Source organism: Pocillopora damicornis, chromosome 14, assembly GCF_964200805.1.
Source record: "Pocillopora damicornis chromosome 14, jaPocDami1.2, whole genome shotgun sequence".
NCBI classification, from domain to species: domain Eukaryota; kingdom Metazoa; phylum Cnidaria; class Anthozoa; order Scleractinia; family Pocilloporidae; genus Pocillopora; species Pocillopora damicornis.
In genome coordinates, this window is record NC_142683.1 from 6652892 (window position 1) to 6667696 (window position 14805).

At 39.7% G+C, this 14805-nt stretch overlaps 2 protein-coding genes and 1 pseudogene across 2 annotated transcripts; 2 read left to right on the forward strand and 1 right to left on the reverse strand.

Annotated features, from left to right (window-relative positions):
• LOC149034203 (sterol 26-hydroxylase, mitochondrial-like) overlaps nucleotides 1-14805 on the forward strand; it is a 121004-nt pseudogene that overhangs the window by 1707 nt on the left and 104492 nt on the right.
• On the reverse strand, nucleotides 208-4912 carry LOC149034204 (uncharacterized). Its single transcript, XM_089193177.1, has 2 exons — nucleotides 2442-4912; nucleotides 208-2330 (listed from the first exon to the last, which is right to left on the reverse strand). Exons 1-2 carry the CDS (start codon nucleotides 4910-4912, stop codon nucleotides 701-703), a joined length of 4101 nt encoding a protein of 1366 aa, XP_089049303.1. The 3' UTR covers nucleotides 208-700.
• On the forward strand, nucleotides 8077-11149 carry LOC149034205 (uncharacterized). The gene is made up of 2 exons (XM_089193191.1): nucleotides 8077-8787; nucleotides 9061-11149. The coding sequence occupies exons 1-2, from the start codon at nucleotides 8457-8459 to the stop codon at nucleotides 10629-10631; spliced, it is 1902 nt and encodes a 633-aa protein (XP_089049317.1). The 5' UTR covers nucleotides 8077-8456; the 3' UTR covers nucleotides 10632-11149.

Sequence of the window (14805 nt, forward strand, 5' to 3'; positions counted from 1 at the left end):
CAAGAGCTCCTGTACTTGTTGATCATTTCCATTATTCTCGTGACCTTAATGTTTGATTCAGGAGTGATATTGTGAGGAGAAATTAGATGCTAGTCACTCTTTGGGGTTACAAGGTTAAATTGATAAAATTACTGGGGTATCTATGAGAATACAATGGTTTGCATTACTAAACAAGAGTATCTCTTTTTTTCTTTTCTTTAAATGTGTTTATTTTGGCATGTTAAACAACAATATTTCTTGTCAAAAGTCTTGCAAGAAATTTCCAAAAATTTAGGCTTAGGAAAAACTTCTTTTCCAAGTCACACATTTGTTTAAGTCTCTTGAAACGACTAACTAATTACCTGTGAAAAAGGATTAAAAATATTCTTTCCTTGAAGAACTAGTCGCGTTCGAAACCTAAAAATTGTCACACTTCGCCTGGCATGTTCACTGAACTAATGACTTTTTAAAAAATGGAGTTTTTTAACTTCGGTACTCTTATAAAGAGATAACACTATACGCTGTCTTGTTTCAGATTATTAAACAGATTATTGAACTTAGATGGCTGGTGAGCATTTTACAGAAATGCCTTCCTCTGTGTATCGATCCGAGTTGTCCTTCGCAGATGGCGTCCTCTTTTTACGGGCTAGTAATTAAATAGTTCCGAGCTTTAATGAGTCTAGTTTATTCTGCTACAGAGGATTTATCAAAGTCGTGGCTCCTAAGGTGCGTTAGGCACCGGCCAATTTCCAAAATCAAATTTCACGTTGTCGCCCATGATCATAAATGGCGCCCATTGAGAAACTTTGTCAAAGCCGTTATATCTCATCCACTTCCTGGCCTTGTGGAGAGATTCACTGGCGCTTTCACCGCGGAACAAATGTTTGTAGAAACAAGCCATGAACTGCTCTGTGGCTGTGTCATTCAGGGCCCATCGTGCCGCTAACACTGAACGAGCTCCGGCTCCTAAGAACGCCCGGGCAATTCCAATAACTCCCTCGGTTCTAATCTGTCCACGAGCACTGTGACAACAACTAAGCACCACTAGTTTAGCTCGCAACCGAGTTTTTGAAATATCCGCCATCGTCAAAAGATAATCTTCTTCTAGAGGAAAAGGTGGGAGTGGGGATGGGTGCTCAGGAGAGAGAGCAATCTCCCCTCTTTCGGCATCACCATGGGCAGCAATATGTATCAAGCTCACTGAATTTATCGCTTGAAGTACAGAATGCTTTGTCGCGGAATATCCTATCAGAGGCGTTACGCCAAGAAGTCCTCCAATCATCTGTGCTTCGTTTCTTGCACATGGCAATGGTGCTATATTTCTGCGCCTTCCCTTGTAAATCACCTCTCCGACCACAGGGTCACCCACTATCAGTGCCCCGGTCTGACTGTGATAGTCTGGAGGACTGTCTTGAACAAGCTTGAGAGTGGTCAGAGAGGGAACTATCCGAATCCTGCATGAGTCTGATAAATACTTGCCTCCTTCGTCAGTCAAGGCTGTAAATGGCACTTGGTACACACAGGAATCAGGGACAATTATGATCTCGGGCTGCTTCAGTAAACTGGTCACAGGAGCGATGATTATCTTGTAACACAAGTCAAGACTTGTTTTGAAATCTTTGGCATCATAGTCACGCAGCACTGAGCGCTTGTCGTAGGGAAGTGACGTCAGTTCGGTGTCATCTAAAGATCGATCTTCGCAAATCTGTTCGGGTAAAATGGCTTGGCTGCGGAAGGCTTCTTTAAAAAACTCATCTAACGCAGGGACTATTCCGGTCACCTTGTTTTGGTCCAGCTTCGCTTTCTTTTCTAAAAACTGAATGGCTCCCGTTGCTTTAATTATCCAAAACCGTACATCATTTTGACCAACCGAAATGTACAGGCATGCACATTCTGCTTCCTTTGTGATGATCCCTGGAATGCCATACCAAGATTGTGGGTCGCTTGAGATCTGCTCTTGAACAGAGTACCGAGCTGCCATCAAGTCAGCCAGGCCTCTTGCCCTTGTCAGCTCTTCGACGTAAAGGGCATCTTGCGACTTTCCAGTGGAAGAAAGCAACCTACTGAAGAACTTGTAGGGAAAGGTGCCGTGCTTCTCTAAAAAAGATATTTGAAACTGATCGTTTTCTTTAAGAAAACCTCTCAAGGTGTCGAACTTTTGGATGGCTCGAAAAAGATGCAAAGAAGCCTCTTCAAGATTACATTGTGACGCCTTTAACACCGATAGATGACAAAGACATTGAAACTCCTCCAAGTTGAGTCCAATATCCCTACTTGATAGGAGAGCCTGCTTAATGTATTCTTCAGCCATATCATATTTACCTAGCGATTGGAAACACAATCCTAAATCGCTGTAATTGACTAGTGGTCCTTTTCTCTCACCAATTTCCATGTGAATTGTAAAGGCTTTCTCGAAATATTCTTGAGCCTTGTCATATTCCCCACGCTTACAAGAAATTAACCCGAGGTGTCTGTAATCTGCTGCTTCTCCGCTTCTATCACCGATACCCTCTCTAACTGCCATTGCCTTATTTAGATATTCATCAGCCTTTGCATACTTGCCGAGCGAGAGAAACAAACCTGTGAGGTTTCCATAACTAATTGCCTCTCCTCTTTTTTCGCCAATTTTCTTTTTGATACGAAGTGCTTTCTCCATACACTCTTCAGCTTCGCTATGTTGACCAAGGCATAGGAAAAAAGTTCCTTGGTTTCCGTAGATTGTTGCTTCTCCACTCCTGTCGCCAATTTCTATTCTGATAGCGAGTGCTTTCTCCTGATATTCTCGGGCCTTGTCATAATGACAAAGTGATTGGAACAAAGTTCCTAGGTTTCCGTAGCTTGCTGCTTCTCCATCCCTGTCGCCAATTTCTATTCTGATAGCAAGCGCTTTCTCCTGATATTTTCGGGCCTTGTCATAATGACCAAGTGATTGGAACAAAGTTCCTAGGTTTCCGAAGCTTGTTGCTTCTCCATCCTTGTTGCCAATTTCTATTGTGATAGCGAGTGCTTTCTCCTGATATTCTCGGGCCTTGTCATAATGACCAAGTGATTGGAACAAAGTTCCTAGGTTTCCGTAGATTGTTGCTTCTCCACTCCTGTCGCCAATTTCTATTATGATAGCGAGTGCTTTCTCCTGATATTCTTGGGCCTTCTCATAATGACCAAGTGATTGGAACAAAGTTCCTAGGTTTCCGTAGATTGTTGCTTCTCCATCCCTGTCGCCAATTTCTATTGTGATAGCGAGTGCTTTCTCATGATATTCTCGGGCCTTGTCATAATGACCAAGTGATTGGAACAAAGTTCCTAGGTTTCCGTAGCTTGCTGCTTCTCCATTCCTGTCGCCAATTTCTATTCTGATAGCGAGTGCTTTCTCTTGATATTCTCGGGCCTTGTCATAATGACAAAGTGATTTGAACAAAGTTCCTAGGTTTCCGTAGATTGTTCCTTCTCCATCCCTGTCGCCAATTTCTATTTTGAAAGCGAGTGCCTTCTCCTGATATTCTCGGGCCTTGTCATAATGACCACGTGATTGGAACAAAGTTCCTAGGTTTCCGTAGCTTGCTGCTTCTCCATTCCTGTCGCCAATTTCTAGTCTGATAGCGAGTGCTTTCTCCTGATATTTTCGGGCCTTGTCATAATGACCAAGTGATTGGAACAAAGTTCCTAGGTTTCCGTAGATTGTTGCTTCTCCATGTCTGTCGCCAATTTCTATTTTGATTGCGAGTGCTTTCTCCTGATATTCTCGGGCCTTGTCATAATGACCAAGTGATTTGAACAAAGTTCCTAGGTTTCCGTAGATTGTTGCTTCTCCATGTCTGTCGCCAATTTCTATTTTGACAGCGAGTGCTTTCTCCTGATATTCTCGGGCCTTGTCATAATAACCAAGTGATTGGAACAAAGTTCCTAGGTTTCCGTAGCTTGTTGCTTCTCCATCCCTGTCGCCAATTTCTATTGTGATAGCGAGTGCTTTCTCCTGATATTCTCGGGCCTTGTCATAATAACCAAGTGATTCGAACAAAGTTCCTAGGTTTCCGTAGATTGTTCCTTCTCCATCCCTGTCGCCAATTTCTATTCTGATAGCGAGTGCCTTCTCCTGATATTCTCGGGCCTTGTCATAATGACCAAGTGATTGGTACAAAGTTCCTAGGTTTCCGTAGCTTGTTGCTTCTCCATCCCTGTCGCCAATTTCTATTCTGATAGCGAGCGCTTTCTCTTGATATTCTCGGGCCTTGTCATAATGACCAAGTGATTTGAACAAAGTTCCTAGGTTTCCGTAGCTTGTTGCTTCTCCATACCTGTCGCCACTTTCTATTGTGATAGCGAGTGCTTTCTCCTGATATTTTCGGGCCTTGTCATAATGACCAAGTGATTGGAACAAAGTTCCTAGGTTTCTGTAGCTTGTTGCTTCTCCATCCCTGTCGCCACTTTCTATTGTGGTAGCGAGTGCTTTCTCCTGATATTCTCGGGCCTTGTCATATTGATTAAGCGATTGAAACATTTTCCCGAGCCTTATGTGACATACTCCCTGGCCATGTGTGTCTCCAATCGTTTTCATGATGTTGATTGCTGATTCGTAAAATTTCCAGGCCTCCATGAACTTACTTTGTACCCGAAGTATTTCTGCCAGTTTTAAATGTAGCCATCCTTTTTTAGCGGGGTCATGAGAGTCTAGGTAGAGGAAGAGTTCTTTAAGGTAGTTTTCTGTATTTGTGTAATCCTTTATATAATCGTAAGCACAGATTAATTTCAAGTAGATGACACAGAACATAGTGTTTGCCAACGAAATTTCGATAATCAGCACCTGACTATGTATGATAATCAAACATTCCTTGTATACTTCGATGGCTTGCAACACGCGACCAGTTTTGCGAAGGAAGTCGGCGACCACCATACCTATGGAGATAGCTGATATAGCTTCTTTTATGCTGTCCATCTTGACCAAGTTTCTTCACAGTTGGAAAAAAAAGGAGAAATCAGTGAAAACTTAAAAAAGGAATGTTTGTAAAAAATCTTTTAAGTTTTAAATTTCAAATTGGAATTTTTATCTTCCTCTCCCCGCCTCGTATTTTTTTTTCGTATAAACAGGCGGTGCACGTGATTTCGCAATTAGCAAATCACGTCGAGCTTCTTTTATGCTGTCCATCTTGACCCTGTTTCTTCTCAGTTTGAAAAAACCAAAGTGCTCTGTGAGCAAACTCGTGAATTGACACATGACTTTTTGGATTATGTTTAATGTTATCTGGTTTAGGGAATTTTGTGGTTGATTGTCACATCTAGAGTACGAGCAGTAGTTCAGTGTTCGCTAATGTAACAAAGAAACAAAGTAACGTTGGGATAAGAAGGCATTACAATTGAAATGATCATGCTATTACATTTGACAAGGGTACATGATGTCATGTGTTTTAAACGTATATCATTGTTGTTTCTGGTTCAAAAGAAAAGGTTGGAAGTAAATGTGGGTGAAAAGTGAAATTTACTGTTCATCATTGTAAATATTAGAAAATCAAGGCAATACTGTCTTAATGAAAACATTAACGATTCCCTTTTTAACTCGTGAATTGCGCGCATGCGCAAGAGCGAGTTATAGATACGATGTGGGGAATGGCATTCGCTCGCTCGCTCGCTCGCTCGCTCGATTGGTCGATTCCTGTAAACTTTTTTTAGATTTTAGGCTTTTGAGTGCATTTTATAGTTTTTGGCGAGCAATAAACAGACGAAATGGCGACCTTTGTTGCTAAGAATAGTGGTGGGGTGAAAAAGAAGCCAATGATAATCTTAAAAGAGTTTTTTTTTTCGTTTTAGTTTCAACAAGCGGCGCCAGCGACTGGCGGGCATGCAAGGATTCATACTGAAATAACAGAACAACCTTCGAATTTTGGATCTCCGCCTAGGTAGATTTTAGTCACGTGCAAGGCAACGTGTAATCAATAACAAGATAGAATTTCATTTCAGGCCTATTTATCAATTTTGTGTTGTATAACTTTCGCGATTTAGTATGTAATATGTATTTTGAATCTTCAAATTGTCTTGAAACTTAAAGAAAATTGTTCTTTAAAAATTCACTGAAAATGATCGGTGGCTAAAATTGTTTGTATAGGTGTTATTTGATTTTCGTGTTAACTTGTAATTTCCTCAGTCGCCGGCATCTTTTGTTGCTTCACGCAGGAAAAACACACGACACGAAACGTAATAATAGATTTTGTCCTCAATCTCACGCCAAAACAGAAAAAGCTTTTGAACATCTGTAAACTCCGAGCGCTTCGCAGTAAGTGATATTTTCAATGAATCTTCGGATTGTTTTCAAGTTCAAGTATTGTAAATTACAATTTTATGAAAAACGAAGGTTGTTCTGTTATTTCAGTGTGAATCCTTGCATGCCTGCTAGTCGCTGGCGCCGCTTGTTGAACTAAAACGAAAAAAAAAACTCTTTTAAGATTATCATTGGCTTCTTTTTCAACCCACCACTATTCTTAGCAACAAAGGTTGCCATTTCGTTTGTTTATTGCTCGCCAAAAACTATCAAATGCTCTCAAAAGCCTAAAATTGAAAAAAAAGGTTTACAGGAATCGACCAATCGTGCGAGCGAGCGAGCAAGTGCCATTCCCCACATCGTATCTACAACTCGCTCTTGCGCATGCGCGCAATTCACGAGTTAAAAAAGAAAAATTAGTGAAAACTTAAACAGGGATTGTTTGTATAAAATCTTTTAAGTTTTCAATTTCAAATGGCAATTTTTATCTTCCTCTCCCTGCTTTGTATTTTTTTTTTCGTAGTCACAGGCGGTGCAAGTGATTTCACAATTAGCAAATCACGTCGAAGAACTCTAACCTTGACATTGGAAAACTGACGTGCACATTTTTGGCGTAGTTTTGTTGCTTGTTTTAACGGAGTTTAGATAATTGTTTTTGAGGCTTTGTTCGCGCTATTTTTTTAACCCTTAGTTTTGAATTTTGAGACATTTTTATTTAAGCAAAATGTTGTGGTTCATCAGTAACAAGTTTAAAACATATTTTCTGCGGAGTTTGGACTCCAGCGTCTTTTTTTTGTAAATGAATTTTTTACATTGTCCGTCAAAGAGGAACACACGCAAAGTCTTTCTTTCGGAGTCAATTATTTGCACTGAATAGGCGATCGCCCAAATTTCGGACAAAAATCGATGGGGTGCAGTTTGAGGGGGCCAATTTTGTTCCCTTTCATAGACTGCAAATGTAATGAGCGTAAAGTAAATAAATATTGTTTCTTTTCGCCATAAAAATAATAAGTTACCCATTGCGTTCTGGCAACGGGTAACTTATACCCACCCCACGGGTCCTATACCCACCCGGGAGCTCATTATACCCAGTAATAGGCTCCTGACCCACCCCAATCATCCATTACTATTGGAAAGGGAAACTTCCGGTAAATTCCGAGTAATCAGGAGTATCTGAACATCAGAAGGAAAAATCACTCGTTCTTTGAAGGAAGTTTCGATAAGATTTAGGAAAAGAGTCTGTGGAAAAAACTTGACCTATTCAGGGAAAGGCTTTTCAAGAATTTGAAAAGAATTTTTAAATTCTTGAAAAATATTAATGTGTTGTCTTTTAAGGGTACAACAATTATCAACCCAACCGTTCCTCTTATTTACAACTTTGTCTTCGATGACGCAAATCGCACCTACTGGAAAATGAACAGCTTAGGACGAAATAGTCATCGAGCACAAATAGCTTACCGTTTCGAGACAGAAGCTCCAATTCAGTTCTGTAACAAGTCTTGATTCTAATTCTGTGTTAAAAATCCAACGGTTCTTTCAAAACAATGAATACCGAGACCGGATGTTACCTGCAACCAAAGTGAATTGTTTCATTTTTGCATGCTCACATACATCATCGGTAAAAAAGTTTTGACGTACAAAACCGAAATACATTTACGTAGATAAGATGGCGCCGCTTTAAAAGTAAGATAAAATATATCTGTTTGTCTTTATCTTTCCTTCAGTGGAAGGAACGTGATGAATTTTATCGAAGCTTTTGTAATAGACATTCTAAATTCATATTTTATTTTTCACATAACGGTTGGAATTCTGCGCAAGGTTGGTGCGTTAAGGTGGGACTTAACCTAAAATTTGACTACAAAATGCAATTTTTGTTTTTGGAGAAATCTGAAACTTCAGGCATAGAAGAAAGCCATGACATGAGTTTTTAAGACTAATTTGCTTTATTTTGTTGCCTACGATAAGTTTTCTGCAAGCTAGTAAAAAAATATTTTTGGTTACCATGGCAACGCAACGTAGCATCTTTCAGTCTTGCTCCAATTTGAAGCCCGAAAGTCCATCCAATTCCTAGAATTTCCTCAGTATTTTCAAGAGGAAGCTATATGACCCCTTACATGAAGTATAGCTAGTCGGAGGTGGCGTGGGATTGAAAGCTGGCGTGTTTTCAACTGTGGAGATACTGTGAGAGCGAGATTCGAGTTTTATATCAGCGAAGTTTTTGTCTAAAATGCCAGGAGGGAAGAAGAATACTGTATATAGAAGAAAGCGGAAAGGAAAGCCTTTTACTGGAGTGCAGAGATACGCAAGGAAAGCGAAGAAAATGCCGCGTGCGGATAGAGAAGTCACAAACTCAGCATCGAGTTCCTCGTGTGATGAGGCTCTGTCAGATGCCGAAAGTGCTTCCATCAGTGCTTCGAGACTCAAAATGAGACCAGAAGATTCACCAGATAGTTCATCAAAGATTTCTGATGTAAATGATTTTCAGGGAGAGGGATACAGACTTGTAGACCTCAAGAAATTATATGCCACGTTGTCTGAAGCACATGTGTGCGAGGAAGGTGAGAAAACATAAGTGAACATCTGTTTTACTTTTAACCTTTTCTTTACTGTTCATGTCTCGTAGCATATGCTAGTAACAGTGTGCAGTTTCCATTTTTTTCTCTAAGAATGTTTTTTTACTTCTCTTCAGTACTATCTTTATTGTTTTCATTTATTAAAAATTACAGTTGTAACTGTCTGTTGTGTGGTATGTGGTGAATAAATTTTGTGACTCATATACATGTATGAGAATGCACAAAATAACTTTAGTGTATACTGTTATTATGTTCTAGGGAGTTTAACTCTGAAGGAGAATTCTTCTGGGAGAAATGGGCTAATGGCAGACCTCTCTGTGGAGTGTAGCTCCTGCCTTGAAGCTACACCATTGAAAACATCAGATACAATAACAAAGAAAGGGCAATCTTTTGACGTAAATCGTCGTGCAGTCTATCATTCTCTGGAGACAGGAGGTGGCTATGAAGGGCTAGTAACCTTTTGCAGCATCATGAACATGCCATGTCTATCACTACCTGCTTATTACAGACAAGTAGACACAATACTTGAGGCTTTAGAAGCTGAAGCCAAAGATGAAATGACACAGGCAGGGATAAGAGTTCGCGAGTACATCCTGAAGGAAAGTGGAGATGAAGTCAATGATGATGTAGTCGATGCAGCCGTTTCGTTTGATGGTACATGGGCGAAAAGGGGGTTTACCTCTCTGACTGGAGTTGTTTTTGTTATATCTGTAGACACTGGAGAGGTTCTTGACTATCATGTCCTTTCAAAAGAATGCCGGAAATGTACCATGAAAAGGTCTCAGTGTCAAACTGACGGGGAGTTCGAAGCATGGCAGATTGAGCATCTTGCTTCCAATGAGTGTGACATTAATTTTAATGGAAGCTCACCTGCAATGGAAGCTGAGGGTGCCATAGTTGTTTGGAGTAGATCTGTGGAACTGCATAAAATAAGGTATAAATGGATGGTTTCTGACGGAGACAGTAAGGCATTCAATACTGTGGAGAATATATATGGCGATGACTGCAAGGTGGAAAAACTGGATTGTGTTGGGCACGTGCAAAAACGCATGGGCAAGCACCTACTTAATCTTAAAGCAAGAACCAAAGGTAAACTTGCAGATGGCAAACCCATTGGAGGACGGGGCCGACTGACTGAGAGCCGCATTAAACGCCTTCAGAAGTACTATGGTCTAGCCATTAGACAAAACACCCTAACTAAAGCAAACCTAACAGAAAGAGAGGTTGATGTTGTTGTTTACACCATGAAGAAAAATATCATTGCCATCCTCCATCACAGTGTCCAGTCACAAGATGCTGCTAAACAACATCGCTTCTGCCCTGTTGGTGAGGATTCCTGGTGTAAATGGCAACAAGATTGTGCTACTGGAACAAATACTTATGAAGCAGGTGACTGTTTGCCTGAAGTGTTCTTTGAACTGCTGAAGCCAACATTCATCACACTTAGTGAAACTAAGCTGCTCCAAAGGTGTGTGCGTGGCGCCACCCAAAATCGCAATGAATGCATCAACGGACTGGTGTGGGCACGCTGCCCAAAACACAAGCATCATGGTGCCAAGGTGATTAGATGTGCAGTTGCTTCTACTGTGTGCCATTTTCATAGTGGAGCTGCCAGCAGAGCAAGAATAATGCAGAGACTGGTAATTCCAGCAGGGGAGTACACTCAGAAGGCCTCAGAAGAAAAGGACAAGAGGCGGTTGAGAAAATCGGACCTTCAGACCTCTGCTAAAGAAAAGAAGCGCCGGCAAGGAGAGCAAATGAGGCGCACACGCAGAGAAGATGCCCTACGGGAGGCTGATGGTGATACCTATGAACCTGGAGGCTTCTAAGTGACTGAAAGAAACATTTGCTATGATATTGGATAGTTCATAGCCATGCAAATTTGTGCAGACAATCTTCGTTTTAGCTTTTTAACTTTAATCGCACTTTTCTCAAAATGTGCATTTTGCGCATTCTAGAAAACATATCTCATAGAGGATTTAACCAATTGACTTGAAATTTTCAATGTTTATTGCTTTCAAAGAGTGTCTGGGAATGAGCAAAGGGTTTTTCTGTAGCTTTACTTTGTCAAAAGTTACAAAGAAAATTGTGGTGGAAATTCACCCCAAAAATTTTGCTTTACTTTAACTGGAGGCTGGAACCAAAGTTTTTTATATTTTTTAAAACTCTATGCTCATCCCCATGATTAGCCTATATACTATATAGTTATAAAAACAAATCAGAGCTAGCTGCATTCCATATCAAGATTTCTTTTCTAGAGTACATGTGGGTTGTGCACAGTATGGGGTAACAATATTTTGCTGGTATCAGGTTACAAATAAACTGTGTGCAGAAATAATTGAAAAAACTGAAATCTGTGATTCATTAGCTTTTCAGTGATATATGGTTTTATATGGTTTAACTAAAAACTGTGGATGTGACAAGTCATTGAAAAAAGGGGTCTTTTTTAGGTTAAGTCCCACCTTAATAGAAAAAACTCCGTGGTGTAAAGTCGGGAATTTACCAACATGATTTTTTGTCTATTGTCACGCCATCGAACTGAAAATAAATGGACTGAATCGGCTTAAAGCCAAGAATCATCGATAAAATTTATACCAATCTGGCAAAGTCTTTATTTCGGAGTCAATAATTTTGCACTGAATATGCGATCGCTCAAATTTCGGGCAAAAATTTTGTTCCCTTTCATAGACTGCAAATGTAATGAGCGTAAAGTTAATTAATTTTGTTCCTTTTTGCCATGAAAATGATAAGTTACCCTTTGCGTTCTGGCAACGGGTAACCTATACCCACCCCACGGGTTTAATACCCACCCCAATTATCCCCTACTATTGTAAAGTAAAACCTCCGGAATATTCAGAGTATTCAGCAGTACCTGCCATCAAAAGGAAAAAATCACTCGTTCTTTCAAGGAAGTTTCGATGAGATCCACGAAAATAGTCTGTGGAAAAAGTTGACCTTTTCAAGAAGGGGATTTTCAAGAATTTAAAAGAATTTTCAAATTCTAGAAAAGCAACAAGCTACGGAAACCTGGGAACGTTGTTCCGATAACTTGGTCAATATGACAAGGCGCGAGAATATCAGGAGAAATAGAATTTTCAACTTTTGATAATTCGGCTAATCGCCCGTTGCACTAACTGTTCAAGTTTAAATCGTTTGCCCGAATAAAGCGAATATATAGACTTAAATAGATGACCGATGTTTTACATTCTTTTGAAAATTTTTCCTTGTAAGCGTGGGTACGGTTCATTATCCACCTTTCGCTCCCCTCCCTTAAAGAGGTTTAACTTGTTGATCATCACTTATAAGAAGCTAAGCGAGATCCTCTGGAAAATGAACAGCTCTTAAAGAGATAGTCATCGAGCACAAATAGCTTACCGTTTCAAGACAGAAGCTCCGATTCAATACTGTAACAAGTCTTGATTGTAATTTTGTGTTAAAAATCCAACGGTTCTTTCAAAACAATGTATACTGAGACCGGATGTTACCTATAGCCGAAGTGAATTGTTTCATTTTTGCATGCTCACATACATCATCGGTAAAAAAGTTTTGACGTATAAAACCGAAATACATTTACGTAGAATAGATGGCGCCGCTTTAAAAGTAGGATAACAAATATCCGTCTGTCCTTATCTTTCCTTCATTGGAAGGAACATAATGAATTTCATTTAAGCTTTTATAATGGACATTGGGAAATCATATTTTTCACATAACGGTTGGAATTCTGCACGAGGTTGATGCGTTAGTGGAAAAAAACTTCATGGTGCAAAGTCGGAAATTTATCAAAATTACTTTTTTTTGTCTCTTGTCACGCCATTAAACTGAAAGTAAACGGACCGGCTTAAAGCCAAGAATCATCGAAAAAATTTATACCAATCTGGCAAAGTCTTTATTTCGCGGCCAATTATTTTGCACTGAATAGGCGATCGCCCAAATTTCGGACAAAAATTGATGGGGTGTAGTTTGAGGGGGCTAAAGTGAATTGTTTCATTTTTGCATGTTCACATTCGTCATCGGTAAAAAAGTTTGACGTAAAAACCGAAATATATATTTATCAGATGGCGCCCCTTCAAAAGTAGGATAACAAATAACCGTCTCTCCTTATCTTTCCTTCATTGGAAGGAACATAATGAAGCTCATTTACGCTTTTGTAATAGACATTCGGAATTCGTATTTTTCAAATAACGGTTGGAATTCTACTCGAGGCTGGAACGTTAGTAGATAGCCCTTCGGCTAACTCAGAGGATGTCGGAATTTGATCTTCAGCGTAGGTAGCTTGAAAGAGATAATCTTGTCCAGCGTCGGTTAAAATATCAGATAATTCGTCGAATTTAGTCAATATTTGGTAGGTCAAGGTGGGGTTAAAAACGTTAAACCGACTTTGCCGTTTATGAATTTCTTTCAATTTCTATCGCACATATAAGAATTCTCTTCCATCAAGTCATTTTATCACATCATTCATAACTGAACGAGGTTTGAAGCAGTTTTAAAACCGATGCTCCGAGCTAAAACGATTTCCTTAGTCTGTCAAGGCAAATTAATGCAAGTGAATCAGTTATTTTCACAGATAGTACTTACCAAAACCTGTAGCCTTCAGTGCCCAGCTAAGGAAATAATTTTAACCATCTCCTTTCATCCTTTGAGTTTTCAGCAACTGACGTCATATATCAGTCATATCAGGCAGCCAATAAAATGTGGTTGTCTAGTTCTGTTCGACTGTCGGTTCCGTAGTCATTCTCTTCCCCAGGCACGATGAACGACCAAACGTAAGCGCCAGTTGAAAAGGTCCTTTAAATATTATCAATTATCTAATAATTTTGTCCGCTTGTCGTTGGCCGATTTACGTAGGACTTCTATTACGCCGAGCGCACGACTTTCATTTGTGGAGCGTTATTCTAATGCATGCACTGAGCACCTTTTCACTGACAATTCACTTAGCGTGGAAACTGTGAGAAACTACCCCCCATGAAAATAGAAATATTCTCCACCGTTAGTTATGAAATAATGAACAACCGGTAAGCTTATGAACCAAGTGAGGAAATCGAATGAACTCGCTCCAAGGACAACTGGAGAAGAAGCAAGGAAGTAAATGAATTTATTTGTTTTCATGTTAATTGTCCTGCAGTAATTCGTTAGGGGAGGAAGCTTTCTCTTCTCTTCTCCTACAGACCGTCTCTCAGCCTCCGGGTCCTTTTCGAGTGTGTGGAGAGAAGCCTGGGGCGAGTTAGAGGAAGCATGTGAGGATGCCGAGCCTCAAATCGATGCTTTTGAACGATTCTTTCAGATTTCTGATGGGATTGTTAGGTTTTCATGACAAGGGAATTTATAGATATTTAGTAGTTTTTTATTTAGATATATGTTTTTAACCCTTTGAACCCTGGGAGTGACCAGTATTTAAGAGGCGATCTCTGTAAGAGCGGTCCAGGGCATTTCGCATCGGAAAAAAGTTTTCCCTCAAACTTTGCCCAATAAACTATTTTTGGTAACAAGTAAGTAAAACCACATTAGTTTCTGGAAATATCTCAAAATAAAATTTTTAGAGCTCTCAAAAGTCAAAGCTGCAAAAGGCCCTTTTTGGACCTCTTGCGACATCGAAAATTTCAAAAATTGAATAGCCCTGTCCTCGTATCACACCGCAGGCAACAAAAAATATTTTGTATTCTTAAAGTGTGTGATATATAAGGTGTATAAAATGCATTTCAATTTTGATATTCGTTTATTCAGAGGCTCGTCATAATTTATTTAAAAACACTCGTTGGACAACTTTCTGAAATTGGTTAAAAGTACTCTTTCTTTCTCGATTGATATTGCTCAAGTCCAGACCAGACCATTAAAATCTCCTCTTGATTTCTGCTAATAAGATATTTGGCTGCAGAAAAAAATAAAAACATCTTGCACTTATTGATTTTCTTCGCCGAGGTGACTTCGAACTTTTAGCGATAGTGCTAGCGTGACAGCCGATTATGCAAATTAGTTCATTGAGCAAACTCCGACCGTTTTATGTGA